Genomic DNA, 16,301 nt, shown 5'->3' with positions numbered 1-16,301 from the left:
TATCTAAGATAATATGTCATTCAAAGTTTTCTTTTTTATCTAAGATAATATGCCATTTATAATTTTCTGTATGTCTATCAATTTGAGAAATTTGTTTTTGGCTAGAGACGCTCGAGATTATGTATTACCAAAACCACCTAACTCGATTTGCAAATTGTTTTCAGAATACGCATAAAAAATACGTGCTAAATTGATGCAGGATTTTAAAAATTTAAAAGAAGATGGAACAAGATTTTGATCAACTCTAGGTGAATGGACATTTTCAAGAAATCAATGTTATCCAACTAAATGCTGAATGCCCATGGCAAGAAATAGTTTTAGAATTTAGGTCTAGTACTTGTTGAAGGACGTTTTCCTGCAGAGAAATGTATTACGGCCCTGAAAACTACATTGCAAGACAAAAATCTAAACATCGATAAAGATATTACGTCTATAACAACTGATGGGGCAGCTGTGATGCAAAAAGTTGGATAGCTTTTACCATATAATCAGAAGTTATGCTTCTGAATTCTAATTCAACTGAATTGGTGACTCACACATATGCAGAAAATGTGACTTCGATGAATCGGATGAGGAATACATTGAAGATATAAATATTGCTTTGGTTGAACAAACTTATAATGAAGTTGAGCTTGTTTAAACTGAAGAATTTGGATTTAGTTTTCTCATCAAAAAAGTTTGTTCGATTGTAAAGAAATTTTGTTTTTCGAGAACGTCAAATAATATTCTTTAAGTATACGTGAAACAAGAGTTTTAAAAATAACTGAAACTTAATATGGACACTAGAACAAGATGGAATAGCTTAGTCGAAATACTTGAAAGGTTTAACAAGCTAAAAAAACTGTGCTAGAAAAGCATTGATTGACATTGCATCTGATATCGTTATTCTAGATGCTGAAATTTTGTCGATTTAAGACATAATCTCTGAACTTCTCCCAGTGAAGCTTACTGTTAAAGCCCTTTGTCAAGAAGATGCAAATCTGCTTTCTGCTGATGCGGCATTTTCTTTTATGCTTGAGAATTTCGGATCTGATGACCTTTCATTAAAATTAAAGAAGAAATTAGGAGTCCGAATAAGTCAAAGACGAACTAATGTGCCAGGAACTCTCCAGTATTTACACAATGGCGGAAAAAGTGAGTTTCACGCATCATTCTATCATCTACTCTATCATCACTAGACCATTGAAAAAAGCAATAGCCAAAGTTATTGAAAACTTTGCACAGAGATTGATATTTAACACTAACATGGAAACTTCCTCAGGCGAGTAGTCAGAAGCTGACGATGTGATAGAAGTGATGTTGGAAGAACAAACTAAGCCCTTAACATTAATGCAAATGTTGGAGAACAAAATTCAATTGAATTTATCATCCAACATAACGTCCAACTCAACTCAACAAATAATAAGTAGGAGCTTAATTTCAAAAATTAAATCTGAAATGAAATTTTTTGAAGAGAACGGTGTTCGTGGCAAAATATTAGAGGCCGTCTACTCATATTTGATTTTGATTCTGCCATAGAGCGTGGAGTCTGAGCAAGCCTTCTCAATTGCTGGTAACTTTTAATCAAAAGTTCGAACAAGACTCGGAGACGCAGCTTTAAGTGATCTTTGCTTCCTGAAGGCATATTTTACGTAAATAAAACAATAATTTTTTATTTTTTATTATTAAATGATATACCATATTAGAATGTTTCTGTACTAATTAAATTTGGTATAATTTTATGTTCAATTTTTATTTTTAAAAGTATTTTTTTATGCAATAAAGAACAATGAATTATCTCAAATAAGTTAATTTTATAATTTTGAAGACATAAAAAAATATAAAATATTGTTGGAAATCGACCGAATTCCGAAAAAATTTAATTCCGAATTCCGATTTTTTTATTTTCGTCAAAATTTGTATTCCCTATTCATAAGTTAAATAGCGATTTAAGTAATGATGCAAGTTTTACTTCTTTTGTAAGTAATATTGATTTTTAAGTTTACAAATGTAATATTGTTTAGAATTGGTGTATAAGAATTGAGCAGTTTATTTTGAAAGTTATTGATAACAATGATTACAATGTAACGGTATCTCCTCTTTTGTGAAATTTTCACAAATATAATTCAAATTTTAAATTTTAACTTATCATGCATGGTTTATCAGTTTTAAAATGATGCATAATACCCTTTTCAATTTGTATAAATGATCTAAACAAAATGGTAGAAATTATTATTCAACTTAACGCAACAAATCCAAGAAGATTTTTGTAGAATTAATTATTGATTAGTCATCATAGACTAATTATCATCAAGTGTAGTGTGTAACTTATGTGTTATTTTTTAAGAAAAAGTAAAACATAAGTTACACACTACACTTAATTTTATAATGCATTATAAAAGTAATAAAACTATAATAGTGTCATTACTTTTATAAAGCAGTTATAACTTTTAAATTTTATTCTTTGTTCAAAACAACAAGTAATTCCAAACTTTAATGAAGTAATTCCAAACTTTAATTGAAGTAAAAAAGTATCTAGAAAAAATAAAGTGGATATTCAATTATATTATTAAAAACTTCAGAAACTTTTACGAATACATTTAAACAACTTTACAAAAACGCATTCTATAAAAAGTTTGGCATTATGAAAAGCGTTACTAATTGTCCGTAAAAACACACAATAATTTTAAAAACCAACCAATAAATTTTTTTTATTGGTTATAAATTGATCATTTATGGTGCCGCAAGTGAACAGAAGTTAGAAAATATTAATGGACTATGAAAAAAGATGTATAACGAGTACGCTGCCAAATATTTCAACACTGTAAACACTCCAGTGCTAAAGAAAAGTTTTTCAAATCAGCCTCTTTCTTCTGCTTCTTATATTCAAAAAGGATTGAGAAATTCAAAAAACATGTAGCCTTATAATATTCATTGGAACTAAAAAATGAATTACGTTTTTAATTAGATGAGCCATTGATTGTTGATTATGAAGGATTCGACATGCTGGAATTGTGGAGACATGTTGGAGTCAGATTCTAGTTATACGATGTTTAGCAAAAGAAATTTTGTCGATTCCGTTGTCTACTGTTGCTATTAAGTCAGTCTTTAGCTCAGATGGTAGAGTCAGGGTCAGGGTTAGGGTTAGTTGGTAGTGCTCTTGATAAATATCATAGTTCTATGATTCCAAGCACATTGGAATGATTGTAATGGCATGATACGATTGGAAGCCATTAAGTGCTCACAAGATTGGTTAAAATCTGAATTTTGAGGTATTTTAGTTTATAGCCTTTAATTTTAATTTACTTAATTTACTTACTAATTTTAATTTTTCAATTGAAAGAAAAAAACGGTACTGCGATCTCTATTAATGAAAATGAAAACAAAGCTGCTCTAATTTCTTAGGAAAAAAGTAAAATACTAGTGACCTTTGTCAATATGAAGACTTATGCAAGATTTTGTTTGGAATTTACATCTAACATTGTTATTAATAAAATTTTGCTATCAACCGTTATTGTAAAATCATTTATTTCTGAAAAAAGTTTATTTCTGAAAAATGTCGTTATTTTCTAAATAATAACATATAACTTTTTTGAAAAATTATTTTTTTAAATTAAAGTTTTATGTTATTATTTTCTGAAGTTTTCACTTACCGTCATCTTAAAATGTAATTTAATCTAAAAAAATCCAACCACGTTATTAGTATTTTTTTAACAAAATCGAGTAAAGCTTTTGATTTTGAATATAAAAAATTAGCGTTAAGTCTTTGAACGTGGATCCTGGTTTTTAGCTATTATAAATGACACGTTATAGGAGGGGTTTTGGTACATACACTGGCAATAAAAAAGTAAATACATTGGTAATAAATAATGCCTTTTGATTGTTGGCCTGTGAGTCTCAATTATTGACCAAAATCTTTCACCTTTGGGTGTGAATGCTACATTATAAGACCTACAACGGAAGAGCTCGCATAATCTATGGTCTTACCATTCTAAGACCTTCAGTTTGAGACCCACGCCTGATTTAAACGTGAATCAAATGCTCAAAGAAAAACAAAAATGGATATTAAAAAAAGTAGAGAGGTCAGATAAATATGTACAACTACAATCTAAGAAGTATATTAACGTGGTGGATTCAACGTGGTGCAAAGTTGCAAATAAGAGTTCTGAAAGATTTTTTCGGATTTTTGAGTACGAGCAACACTGGAAAAACATCTCGCATGAGGTATCTGTCATAAAGCATACTAAGCAGAGCCTTCTCAAACTAATATAGATAGTATTAAAATTAAAAAAAGTTAGCCACGAAAGCCTTCAGACACTCTAATGCATAAAAATTTCCTAAATATTTCCATAGCATCAGTAGACATACTCTACTGTTTTGCTCTTTTATAAAACTTCCAACGTATTCTGTTTCAGGTATGTGGTTGCACGGGTATAAATCTAAGCTCTAAAGGCATTCAAAGATCCTTACGCATAAATATCATCCCTCCTTACATTATACGATGGAAATTCTAATAGCTAAATACTTTAGTTTTTCAATATTTTTGTTATTTACAACGCTCCACTCAATATAGTTATTGAACAAAACTACTTTAATTACCATACAGTTATTGGTGGCCATGATGATACTTGCATTTATTAGACCAATACCAACTCTTTAATCCTGTTCAGTGACAAGACTATTAGGACTTCTTAGAGCGCTTTTAAACAAAAAATGCGCAATTTTTTTTTTGAAATAATTGTGAGGTTGGGTTGTGATCATTGGGACCTAGACCCGACCCAGACCCATTTATTAAATTGAGTCTGGGTCCGGGTCGGGTCTGTTGAAATTCAACCCAAACTCAGACCCTTTTACATAAGTTGGGTCTGGATCCATTGATACCCGACCCAGACTTGATCCATTACCAGTCCTAACTCTATTTGCATGAAGCCATGTAAATTTTTATTTAGTTGCTAAGGACAATTGAACTACATAGATACAATTAATTAAAACCTATATGGTCAAGATTATTTTCAAATTTTTTATTAATTGTGCAATAGTTTCAAAAAAAATTGAATAACTTGTTTCTAAACAGTTCCTGGGTTCTTAGAAACCAGTTATTTGATTTAACAGTTACTGTTAGTAACAGTAAAAATTATTAATTTGTTGTTTTGCGTTATTATTTAAATACATAAAACAGCATTATAGAATTATTACCAGTCTAGTTAATAACTTTGATGTTTTAAGAAAGTCTCTTTAGATTTATAGTTATGCAAAATGCATTGTTGTGATACATCATTGGTATTCGTAGCAACCAAATAAAAAATCTTATAGTGCTATTAGATTCGTAGTGTTGTAACCGTCGTTAAGACAGTTTTACCAAAGAAAAAGTAAGCTCTGATACTAAATCCTCAATTTAATTTTGGGTTTGTATATCTTAAATGGTAATCTAACCAACAGTTATACAAGCAAATACTCAATTCTGAACTGTAACAAGGTAACGCTTGGAAGAGTATCCCGTTCAGAAAGTTTGATTTGAGTGTCTCAACGTCCATTAGAACTATAATACTTTTTCAGCTTTTTAATTGAGACAAATTTTTTCATAAAACTTCCAACTATCTTATTGCTAGCGAATTTTGCTAATCTTATTTTGGATTTTGTTTTAAATTCTCTAAACAAAAGATTGCTCTAATTCATCACAAATCTTTTCAAATAAATTAAACAGAGGCATACATTTTCCACTAGATATATAGAAAAATACTTAATGTACAATTTTAGAAAACAATGATATTTTAAATATGCTACCAGAATTAAATACGGAAATTAAAGCGAACGATGAATAACATAAAAATGATGAATGTATATGATAAATACATACGCACCGGTTCTCAAGGCCGGTTCCTGGACAGTAACATACTCTACAAACCTTTTACTAAATCCTCGGAAATTGTAACGAAATATAGCACTCTCGCAATATTTAATTACTCGGAGTTGTCACACAACAAGAATTGCTAAATTTACAATTCTAAATTTGTCAATTTGCCAAGAGAGAAGCTGTTGGATTCTGTAATCCAGAACATGCAGAAGAGGCTAATGGATTTCAACCATTTTTCAAGTAGAGAAAATGATAAAGGTTCACATCTAGTGCATGAACTTGGTAGAACCCATAACAAAAAAAAGTTGAAAATCTGCAATGAAACTCAAGCTGCTATTTGAAATGACTTGAAATAAATATGTGTATTTGTTTCAAGGGCTGTATTTGTTTTATTTTTATTTTTTTCTATGCATATACATACATTTGCAAATCTGTAGTACTTGGATGCATCATGCACCAAAAAACGATTGTAGTTCTCATATTTAAGAACCGGTTCCTGAAACATTTAAATCCCACCACTGCATACAAGTAAATACATTTCAATACATCTTAATGTATAATTATACTAAAAAATCCAAAAAATAAATCTAAAAAAGAAATATTCTCTGTGATCAAAAGACTTGCATATACACTAGGGTTATGACTTTTTTCAACCCCATGCTCCTGTACTGTAGTTTAATGAACTTTTATATAAAAAGCACAAAATGAACTATTATTTGCTTATCTTTTGAAAAAAGTTCACCCCGCCATTGAAAAATCGATTTTGACATAAGTACTACTATGTATTACATAGTAGTACTTATGTCAAAATCGAACCAAAATTAAACCAAAATTTTGACATAAGTTTTACTCAAGTCGAAGCTCCGCTTGACTAATTTCATATTATGTATTGATGCGAATAATTAGGAAACAAGCATCGTTCTGGAAACAGGTTCAAGGCGGAATTTTAGATAATAATTTTTTCGAGGCGGAACTTTGAAATGTAGAGAAAAAGAGGGGAAACGAGAGGAACTTTGAAATGTAGAGAAAAAAAATTATGCTTTTGGGTTTGCAGTAAATAGTATTTTTTTTGGCATAAAAGAATCAATGAGCCATCATGATCCATTTATCAAATATCTTCTAAACATTTTAAAGAAAGCCTAGGTATCACTTTAAGATATCACTTTAAGCTATCACTTAAAAAACAATAAGATTGTTACTTTTCACCAAAAAGTTAAAAGACTTTTATAAAATTTAATAACTAACACTTTTAGGGCGTTATTCTAAGTGAAAAAGAAACAGCAAAGTTTTCTGCAATACTTTTTGAGCACTATATTCAGTAAACAAAAAAGAGTAAAGTAATTTTCAATACTTTTTTAGTCCTTATCTAAATGAAAGAAAACCAGCAATGTACTCTTTAACACTTTTTGATCGAACTCTTCCTTCAGCTATTTTTTCACAAAAGCAAAAATATAAACATATTTCAAGTTTTAGCAGTGACAAGCGGTTGAATAAAAAACCAAAAGGTTATCTTTTATTATACCTTTTTACAAGAATTGTAAGGACATATCATACTTCTTATCTCAAACAAGCGCTATAAACACTCACCCTACGGCTGCTCTCAAACTGCTGCGTAATGGTTGCTCTAATATCTGTCACAAGGCTTTTTTCTTTCCGCTCATGTTAATGAACATTGACATAATCACGGTTATTTTTTAGATACTTGCATTACTTATTTTTTAGTTCAAAGAATCAACCTGAACTGTTTAAACTAAAAAAATAGTCTTCATGATGTGTTTAAGGTTTTCAGCGGGAACTTTTTAATTCAAAGCACTTTATTTTACTATGAATAAAGTTTAATAAAAAACAACATAGAATAAAATATGTTTTTAAAAATTTGGTTTACATAATACTTAAAATATTAACTTTGGTTTTAACAAATTCTTTTTTCTTACAATAAGTAAGTAAATACACAATAATGTTAATCCAATATAAACTCCAGCAAATACTTCAACATATTCAAAAGTGAACGCCGCACTTGACAATGCTACCAATGCTCCAGCAGAGTACATACAATTGCGAATACTGTCAACGAAAGTTTGCACCTTTGAGTTAACAAGCTTTGATAATGTGTTCGTTAGGTATACATCAGGAATAATTCCTGCTCCAGCAAAACAAATCATATACAAAACGCCGAAAAATATATTAAGCACTCTAATATTAATATACTTCAATAAAATAAAACTTGCGTCCACTAAACAAATACCAACTAAACCATATATGACAGCTAAAAACAGTTTTACTTCTGATACGGGTCTCCACATGTATATAAATAAAATAACAACACTAGTGGCTCCAGTGCCAAATACGCAAACATTTAGTTCTAGAATAGTGAGATGTAATGTATCTATAATTAGTAATGGCAACCACATATCAAAAGTGACAATAAAAAATATAATAGCAAACGTGCAAACAAGTATTAAAACAGCATCGAATGATGTCAGCAATAATTTGAGGACTTTAAATACGCTGATGTGTGATTGCGATGATGCAAGATATATTTTCTGAGATTGTTTTGTATAGCCAACTAATGGCACATTTTCATTAGAAGTATCAGATAATGTTGGTGGCTTGGTTTCAGATCTATCGTAAACCTCTGCTTTAATTTTTTTTTCTTCGTGTGCCTTTAAGTCAAATTCTTTCGATAAATTGTGAACCATGGTCACACTTAAAAGTAACATGACAACACTTAAAATAGCCATAAAAACTCCAATAAAATTTACGGTTTTTAAATGCCAAACTCCCAGAGAAAAATCGATGTACGTAAATAAAAAGTTAATTCCAGGACCGAAAATAAATCCAGCGTTATAAGTAATTGATAGTAGGGCTAAATTATAATTTGTTTCGTCAACTGGATAACTACGAACTATTTCTCCGCACATAACAGATCTCAAACCAGCACACCCAGACAAAAATCTTCCCGCAACTAAAAACCACGGAGAGAAATGCATGCTGTATAATACGTTTCCAACAACCAAAAATAAGTTACAAATTACAAAAGTTAAACAAACAAGGCGAGTTTTATCAACTATTCTACCAATAATGGGAGTAATAATTGCTGACGAAAACAAATACGATATAGACACCAAAGTATAATAAAATTTAGGATAACTAGTGTTTATCATCTCTTTAATGTATAACCATAGAGTTAAAAATGTAAGACTGTATTCCATTCCTAAAATTATACTTTGAATTGAAAATGCAATAATAGTGAGTTTTCTTTTAAAAATCCATTTTTTCTTCTGAAAAGAAACTTGTAAAGCTTGCTCTGAATCTTCCTGCATTATCTAAATGATTTTAGTACTGATAAAAAACAAAATAATAATAATATTAATTGTAATAATAAAAACAACAGTAAAAATAATGATATTGATAATTGTTGTTATTGTTACTATTTTTGATATAATTATTTTTGTTGTCGTCGTCCTTGTTGTTATTGGCATTGTTGTTATTGTAGTTGTTGTTGTTGTTGTTGTTGTTGTTGTTGTTGTTGTTGTTGTTGTTGTTGTTGTTGTCAGAGTAATTCAATTCAGAATCCCGGGCCTTTTTTGTGGAAACACTTTAAAGACTTTATTTCAGAACTTAATTTCAGAAAAAAACTTAATTTCAGAAAAAAAAAAAAATTAAACAGTTAAACTTGAAAAAGAAAAAATCAAACAGTAAAACTCAATTTAAAAAAGTGCTTATTACACACACATTGGATTACAAATGTTTCTTTAAAAATAGATCAAATCAATAAAATCAGTTCAAAAGTAAAAAAAAAAATTAAATAGTAATTTTAAAAGAAAATCATCATCATTAAGTCAGGGTAGAGAAGAAATCAGAAAATAAAAGAGAAAAGCTTTCAAATGTTGTTAAATGTTTTTTTAAATTTAAATCTTAGCAAAAAGATTAAAAAAAAGAATCTTAATATAATGATCAAAAAAAATGTCAGTTGCCAGAAAATGGTCATATGCCAGCCAGGTAGTCATATACCAGTCAGTTAGTCATATTACAGAAGTTTCAATTAGTTATAATACTTCACCAGCAGCAAGCTTTAGTTTAATCGTTTCTTTTAGATCTCGTTTTTAATTTAAGCTCTTGTCTCAAGCTCAGATAAGAAAAGGTTTCATTTTGGAAGCACAACTGCAAGGTTACAAAAAAGGTTCAGACAATAAAAAACCTTTATCTATCAAAGAGTTAGTAGACTGAGTGAATGAGGCGTTATCAAAAATAATAATAACTAATATACATATAACATATTTTACATTTAATGTTGTGTTGCTGTCTTATTGCAGAAAAGCCAATTTCTTCTGCAGCTGACATCATTTACTTTAATGAATTTAATTTTAATTCAATAAAAAAAAATGAAGATATAAGAAATAATAAGATGCAACTAATAGTAAAATATAACAGAAACTTATCTTTATTTGAAAACAAAATAAAAATATACATTAAAGTGAGGTAATGAGTATAATAAGAAAAAAGTGAATCCGGATTCAGCCTCCATACTCATAAGATCTTTTTATATTACTTTAGAAAGCAAGAAAACATCGCTAAAAAAAAAAAGCCATAAAATTTCTTACAAAATGTTTTTCAGATATTTTTTGGTCTACTTATTAAAGCATCTTAATAGCCAGAAGTAAAAAAAAAGGATACAAAAATCATTGAGGATCTAGGATTCTTTTTAAAAAGTTTAAAAATGTAGATGCGATCCCAAAATAATAAAAATCGGATACGGAATCTAGATTTGGAAAAAAAGGTAACGCATTTTAGTTTTGTACGTAAACTAAGTCGTTGACTATTCAACAAAAATGGTTACGGTTGAATTAAAATCATATTTTATTAAAGTAAATATTTTAATTTAGTTAATTTTTTAAAAGTTAATCATGCTTAAAATATTTTTTAAGTTTGTGGTTTAAGCTCATACTACTGAAAACGCTTGTTTACACTTTGACTAGAGCCAGCACTCATGAATGCAGAGCTTTATATCCTGCACCCCAACTTAAGCTCTTAATTTTGAAACTGGTTCAAGTCAAAGAGTAAAAACGCTGTCGGTAATAGCGTTGTCAGGAGGATTTTTGTCAATAAAAGAAAAATGCCGCTGGAACAAAAATCTATTCAGTTTATAATGCATATTTTGTAATACTCAAAATAATTGACATAAAACTATTTGACATGAAATTTAAAAATCAAACAAGACTAATAACAGCAACAGATAAACTCTACCGAGTTGTCTGAGTGGAACTTAAAGACAATTTTTTTTTTTTTTTTTTTTTTTAGGTGCCCCAAGAAGTCCTAATGGTCTTATCACAGAGCACCGCGAAAGTGCATTTAACCAGGAAGTTCACGCCTCCTTCCTTACCGTGACGCGAAAATTTGTCCAGAGCTCGTTCCGAACCTGGATCTCCTGCTTTGAAAGCAAGCGCTCTAACCACTGCGCCACGGCTGCACAAATACCATTTGCTATTTCAAGAATTTCAGAGAAACAATTAACCATTATGATGATTTTTGTATTCAGGAGTTATTTCAAAGTATGAAAAGTAACGTAAAGGTTAACTATTTACTACCCATACGTCCTCACGTTGTTCCAGTTTTACATAATAATTAACTTCCTGTTTCTACCCTTTCTTAATGATGCACATGTGTATGTCATTTTAATACCCCTTGAAAAAAAACTGGAAGATGATATTGAGTTTGAGGATCAAAATTCATTAATATTTTTAGTTAATAAGAAATTGATGACTCATTAAGTATTTAACTTGGTGAAGGGCTTTTGTCACAACGTCTAAAGAAGTGAAATCTTATAGATCCTGCAGAGTATCAAATTGCAGAATATCAAAATGCAGAATATCAAACTGCAGAATATCAAAGCACTTGTAATCCAACTTGTAGTTTAGTGAAGCATTCATTGAAATAGAATTCAAAATATTATCAGGAAATTTAACTTGTGGTCTGGCAAATCTGGTTCTTTAATTTTTTAATTGTTTTTTGATTTACTTTTGGCAAAAGTTTATCTTAAAGTTAAAGAGTTTAAAAGTATATCAATTTTACTAAAACAATTAAACTTTTTCTATGCAGTTTTAGTGCACTCCATTTTTGCAATGATATTGGCTGCCTTTTCGATATATGTGTTAAAAAAAATGTTTCATAAGCTTTTTGGTTCCCAGTTTCCAATCATCCTAGTCAGTTGTAGAGCACCTTATTTGACATAAAAATGAACATAAAATTGTTTTAAGTTTGCTGTATGTCTAGATGTTCGTAATTTTGAGATTTCAAAATTACTGTTTTAAAATCTCAGAAAAACACGAAAAAATAGTGGTGCCATCTCAAACACCAAAATAAACGGTAGCGCTGCGTTTGTTATTAATAAGCAACAAGATTAATTTGAATATTATTATTAAACAAAAAAGAAATTTCAAACCTGAAAAATAAAAAAATAAATAATAAAAAATATTAAATAATAAAGACAAAGAACGCAAACGTCACCAATTTTTGTCATAGTAACTACAGCTAATAGATCATTTTCGAAACTGAAGTTTATAAAAACAATAGTTCAAACAAATTGATAAATGTTTTTATAAAATCTTGGGCACAGGTATACTCAATTTTCAGAAATAATAATATTATCAGATATTTATAATTATTTTCAATAATTTACAACAAACATTTTGTTAGAATCAAATATTTTTTACTCAAAATTTACTTAAATTTAAAAAAAAACATTTAAATGAAATTTACCTAAAACTCTTTATAATTAAAATGAGTAAACCTTAAAATTTTGAACATTTTACTTTTAACACTTTATTTTAGCATAAATTTTAAATTATTTAATGTTAATAATTTGTTAAAATCAAATAAACACTCATTCTGCATAAAGCAAAAAGTATTTTTTTTTTTTTAATTGTTTTTTGTTTTAGGTGCCCAAAGAAGTTCCAACGGTCTTGTCACAGAGCACCGCGGAAGAACATTTAACTGTTTTCCTATTAAACAAAAACTCAAACAAATACTTGTAAATGATGTTATTGAATTAAATTAAATTTTTTTTTTTCTTTATTCCAATTATATAAATTTTTTCTTATTTTTAACAACTATCTTATTAACTTGTCTCTAAATTTTCTTAAAACTATCCTTGTAACTTAGGGGAGGATGGCCAAGAGTGAGCAACTTTTTTTTAAATCGATTATATCAAGAAAACCAAAAGTTGAAAAAGTATAGGATAAGGAGCCTAAAGTAGCCTAATGTATTAGGTTTGATATAGTAATACATGAAATATCAAAATATCTTCAGATTTTTAATAACTTGAACAATAACGCAGGTGTTGCTACTGGTTCACTCCTACCCATGAATGGGTAGGAGTGAACCAAGCAAATGGTAGGAGTGAGCCATTATCTTTGATTACTAGAAAACTAAAATTAGATATTTTCTTTAACTAATTTATTGAAAATTAAGTAAGTAATAAATACATTATAATTAAACATAACATAATTAATTAATAATGTAACATAAATAACAATAAATTCTGCCATGACAAATGATTATTTCCAAATATTAAGATATAATAAAAGTATATATATGTAATGAAAGTAGTATATTGGCATATAGTATATTGGCAATAAAAATAATATTTAGCAAATACTGATATAGTCAAACACAACCTCAAATTTGTAATGGAAATGCTCCCTTTTACTTGTTCCAGAAAAAGTTGGCCGAGGTAGCAATAATTTAACATCCATTCTAGGGATGGTCACAATATCTAGTGAATTAGGCATCTTAAAAATATCACTTTTTTTCCAAAAAAAACTAATTCTAACTTCTTCTTTTACAGAGTTTACACATAATACCTTACCAACATAGAACATTTTTTTTTTGCTGTTCCAAATTTAACCAATACAAAATCATCTTCTTTAGGATATATATCACAAGCACCCAAATCATCTTCTAGGATTATTAAACCTTTCTCATTTGTGATTGTCAAATGTTCCAATACAGAATCTTCTTTTTTAAGTAATTTTTTGTTAATATTCTGTAAATTTGCTTTTAATTCTTTTGTAAGTTTGACTAACTTTTTAATGCAGAGCCTTTTCTCGATCGGTCTCTCTCAGGAGTGTCTGAGGTAATCATAGAGTAACCCTTCTTCCTTTCCTTTCTTTTACTGTTTTTTTCTCCAGATTTAGGAAAAACTCTGAACTGTTTATAGCTGATAAAAGAATCTGATGATGTAGACAAATCAACCATTTTATCATTGGTAACTAGTTTGTTTGTATCTATAGTTAGCGGAGATGGCATTATTATTATATCTATAATAGTAGGGGTAGTGGGGTCTGCATTTGATGACACATGAGGGTTAAAAAAAATTATCAGAAGTAATGCTTACATGATTTTTTATGCAAGTATTGTTGACATCAAAAGTTCTGTTTGTCACAAAGCTGCACATAAAATTGATATCTGTAAACGTGTTCCTGTCATAAGGAAGTATACCTGTATTTTTAAAAGCAGCTACAATGTTAGAAGGTGTTACGGCTTTCAGAAAAGCAAGCCCTACAGATGCAGCCACTTGGTAAATTGTAAATGGCTTTCCAGGATTGTCGAGCATCCATAAATTAATTGCTGCATTACATGCAGTTTTAAATGGCTCCATAACTCCCACATCAAGTGGTTGTAACTTGTGCGTGGAATGAGGCGGTAATATCAAAATGGTCACTCCATGCTCCTTTGCTAAATTTAACACTGCTATATATTAGTGCGCTTCGAAATTGTCGTATATTAATAATGATGGATTTTCTTTCGTACTAGACGAAAACTTGATAAAGTGATTCATAACATCTAAAAAAAATTCACCGTTTATCCAGCCTGTTTTACATGCGAGTCCAAGAGATCCAGAAGGAGCTCCTGACAAAATATGCTCCTTGAAATGCACTCTTGGAAAAATAATTACTGGTGGAATATATTGTCCAGAAGCACTGATTATTATACAAGTTGTGACAAGGGTTCCTCTTTCAGCACTGGTGACTTTGCAGACACTCTTCACACCTTTCTTTGCAAGAACCTAAATATTTAGATGTTTTATGTAAGAAATAAATATGTCATGAAAAATATACTTATTATTGAAGATTAACATACCTTTTGTGGGTTCTGCGCGGTAATAGTTCCATCAAGGTTAAAAATTCGAGTTTTATTTGCAAATGCTGGTGATCTAGCAAAAAGTTTTTTTAATTTATCAAAAAATATATTTACATTATATGCATTAAATGATGTTGCCCTAGAGAGAGAACATCTTTCTGGTGTTCTAAGAGACAAATCTGGATGTCGCTTTCTAAAATTATTCATCCAATCAATACCTGCCATTGAGTCTTTGTGCCACCTCTGTGGAATACTAATTTTATTAATGGTTGCCATCTCAAAAGCTATACACCGACATTCTTTAATTGGAAGGCCATAGAACATTCTTGAACAAGTCAAAATATATTCCTTTAATTCTAATTCCTGCTTGTCTGTAAATATTCTTTTAACATAATAATTCGGGGTAAGTCTTGTATTTTCATCAAGCAAAAAATTTTTCCAATAACGACGAAGCGTTGGATAGGGTATTTTGGAAGTTATTGCAGTTTCTCTAATACTTTTTCCGTTTTCAATTAAATGTGATGCATCTTTCATATCTTTACTGGAAGTTTTTGCTTTCGAAGTGGTTCTTTTATAGACTCGAATCATTATAACATATGGTAAAAATAAATATAATGTTGCACATGAGTTTTCTAATGATATACTAAGATATAAAATGTAAATATGTTTTTACGCTGAAGTCAAAACTTTTTTAACGTGAAGTATTAGTGAGCTGCGGTTCAATCCCACCCGTGAAGGAATGGCTCATTCCTCCCCAAGCTGTGCAACTGGATTAAAACATTAAATGTGCAATAAGTACGTGGTTTATGCATGTAAAATACTTTGTTCTAAAAACTGCATTGTTTATTAGTAAATTTTCAACTACTATCTAATGTCTCGAAACAGCCGGTATGCTCATTAAAGAAGTTTCTAAAAATACAAAAAATTTACTTTTGCACAGAAAAAAGTGGATGACAACGTTAACGGAGACACCCGCACCAAGAAGTGGTAAAAAAATTGGATCGTGTTAACAACAATTTGTATGTAAGTGCTTGGTGAAAATTTTGAAACTTTTTAATTTCCCGTTTTAGCTGTAGGATCAACAATTCACTCCTACCCTTGGCTCACTCCTACCCACCCTCCCCTTCCTCAAGTTTTTAGAGTTGATAATTTTTTTATTTATTTTTACTATTTACTTTCGATTATAGATTAGTAACCAATCTTAACATTTAGTAATAATCTTAACATACCTATGAATACTTATATATAATTATTAAATGGTACAAAGTAATTGCATGTTTATCTCTTAATGGTTGTGCACGCTTGTTGATGAGAGCACGTCGGGGAG

At 29.6% G+C, this 16,301-nt stretch overlaps 1 protein-coding gene across 3 annotated transcripts in view; it reads right to left on the bottom strand.

Annotated features, from left to right (window-relative positions):
* Nucleotides 1-7,684: 7,684 nt before the first annotated feature.
* Nucleotides 7,685-16,301, bottom strand: part of LOC105843519 (quinolone resistance protein NorA) — a 32,803-nt gene continuing 24,186 nt past the window's right edge. For all 3 annotated transcript variants that reach the window (XM_065795312.1, XM_065795311.1, XM_065795313.1), the window contains exon 2: nucleotides 7,685-9,159. In XM_065795312.1, the coding sequence (XP_065651384.1) occupies nucleotides 7,726-9,159 (1,434 nt within the window). In that variant the 3' untranslated portion in view covers nucleotides 7,685-7,725. The remainder of the gene's footprint in view (nucleotides 9,160-16,301) is intronic.

Source organism: Hydra vulgaris, chromosome 04 (genome assembly GCF_038396675.1).
Source record: "Hydra vulgaris chromosome 04, alternate assembly HydraT2T_AEP".
Lineage (NCBI taxonomy): Eukaryota > Metazoa > Cnidaria > Hydrozoa > Anthoathecata > Hydridae > Hydra > Hydra vulgaris.
This window is presented reverse-complemented; position numbering and strand designations above follow the sequence as displayed.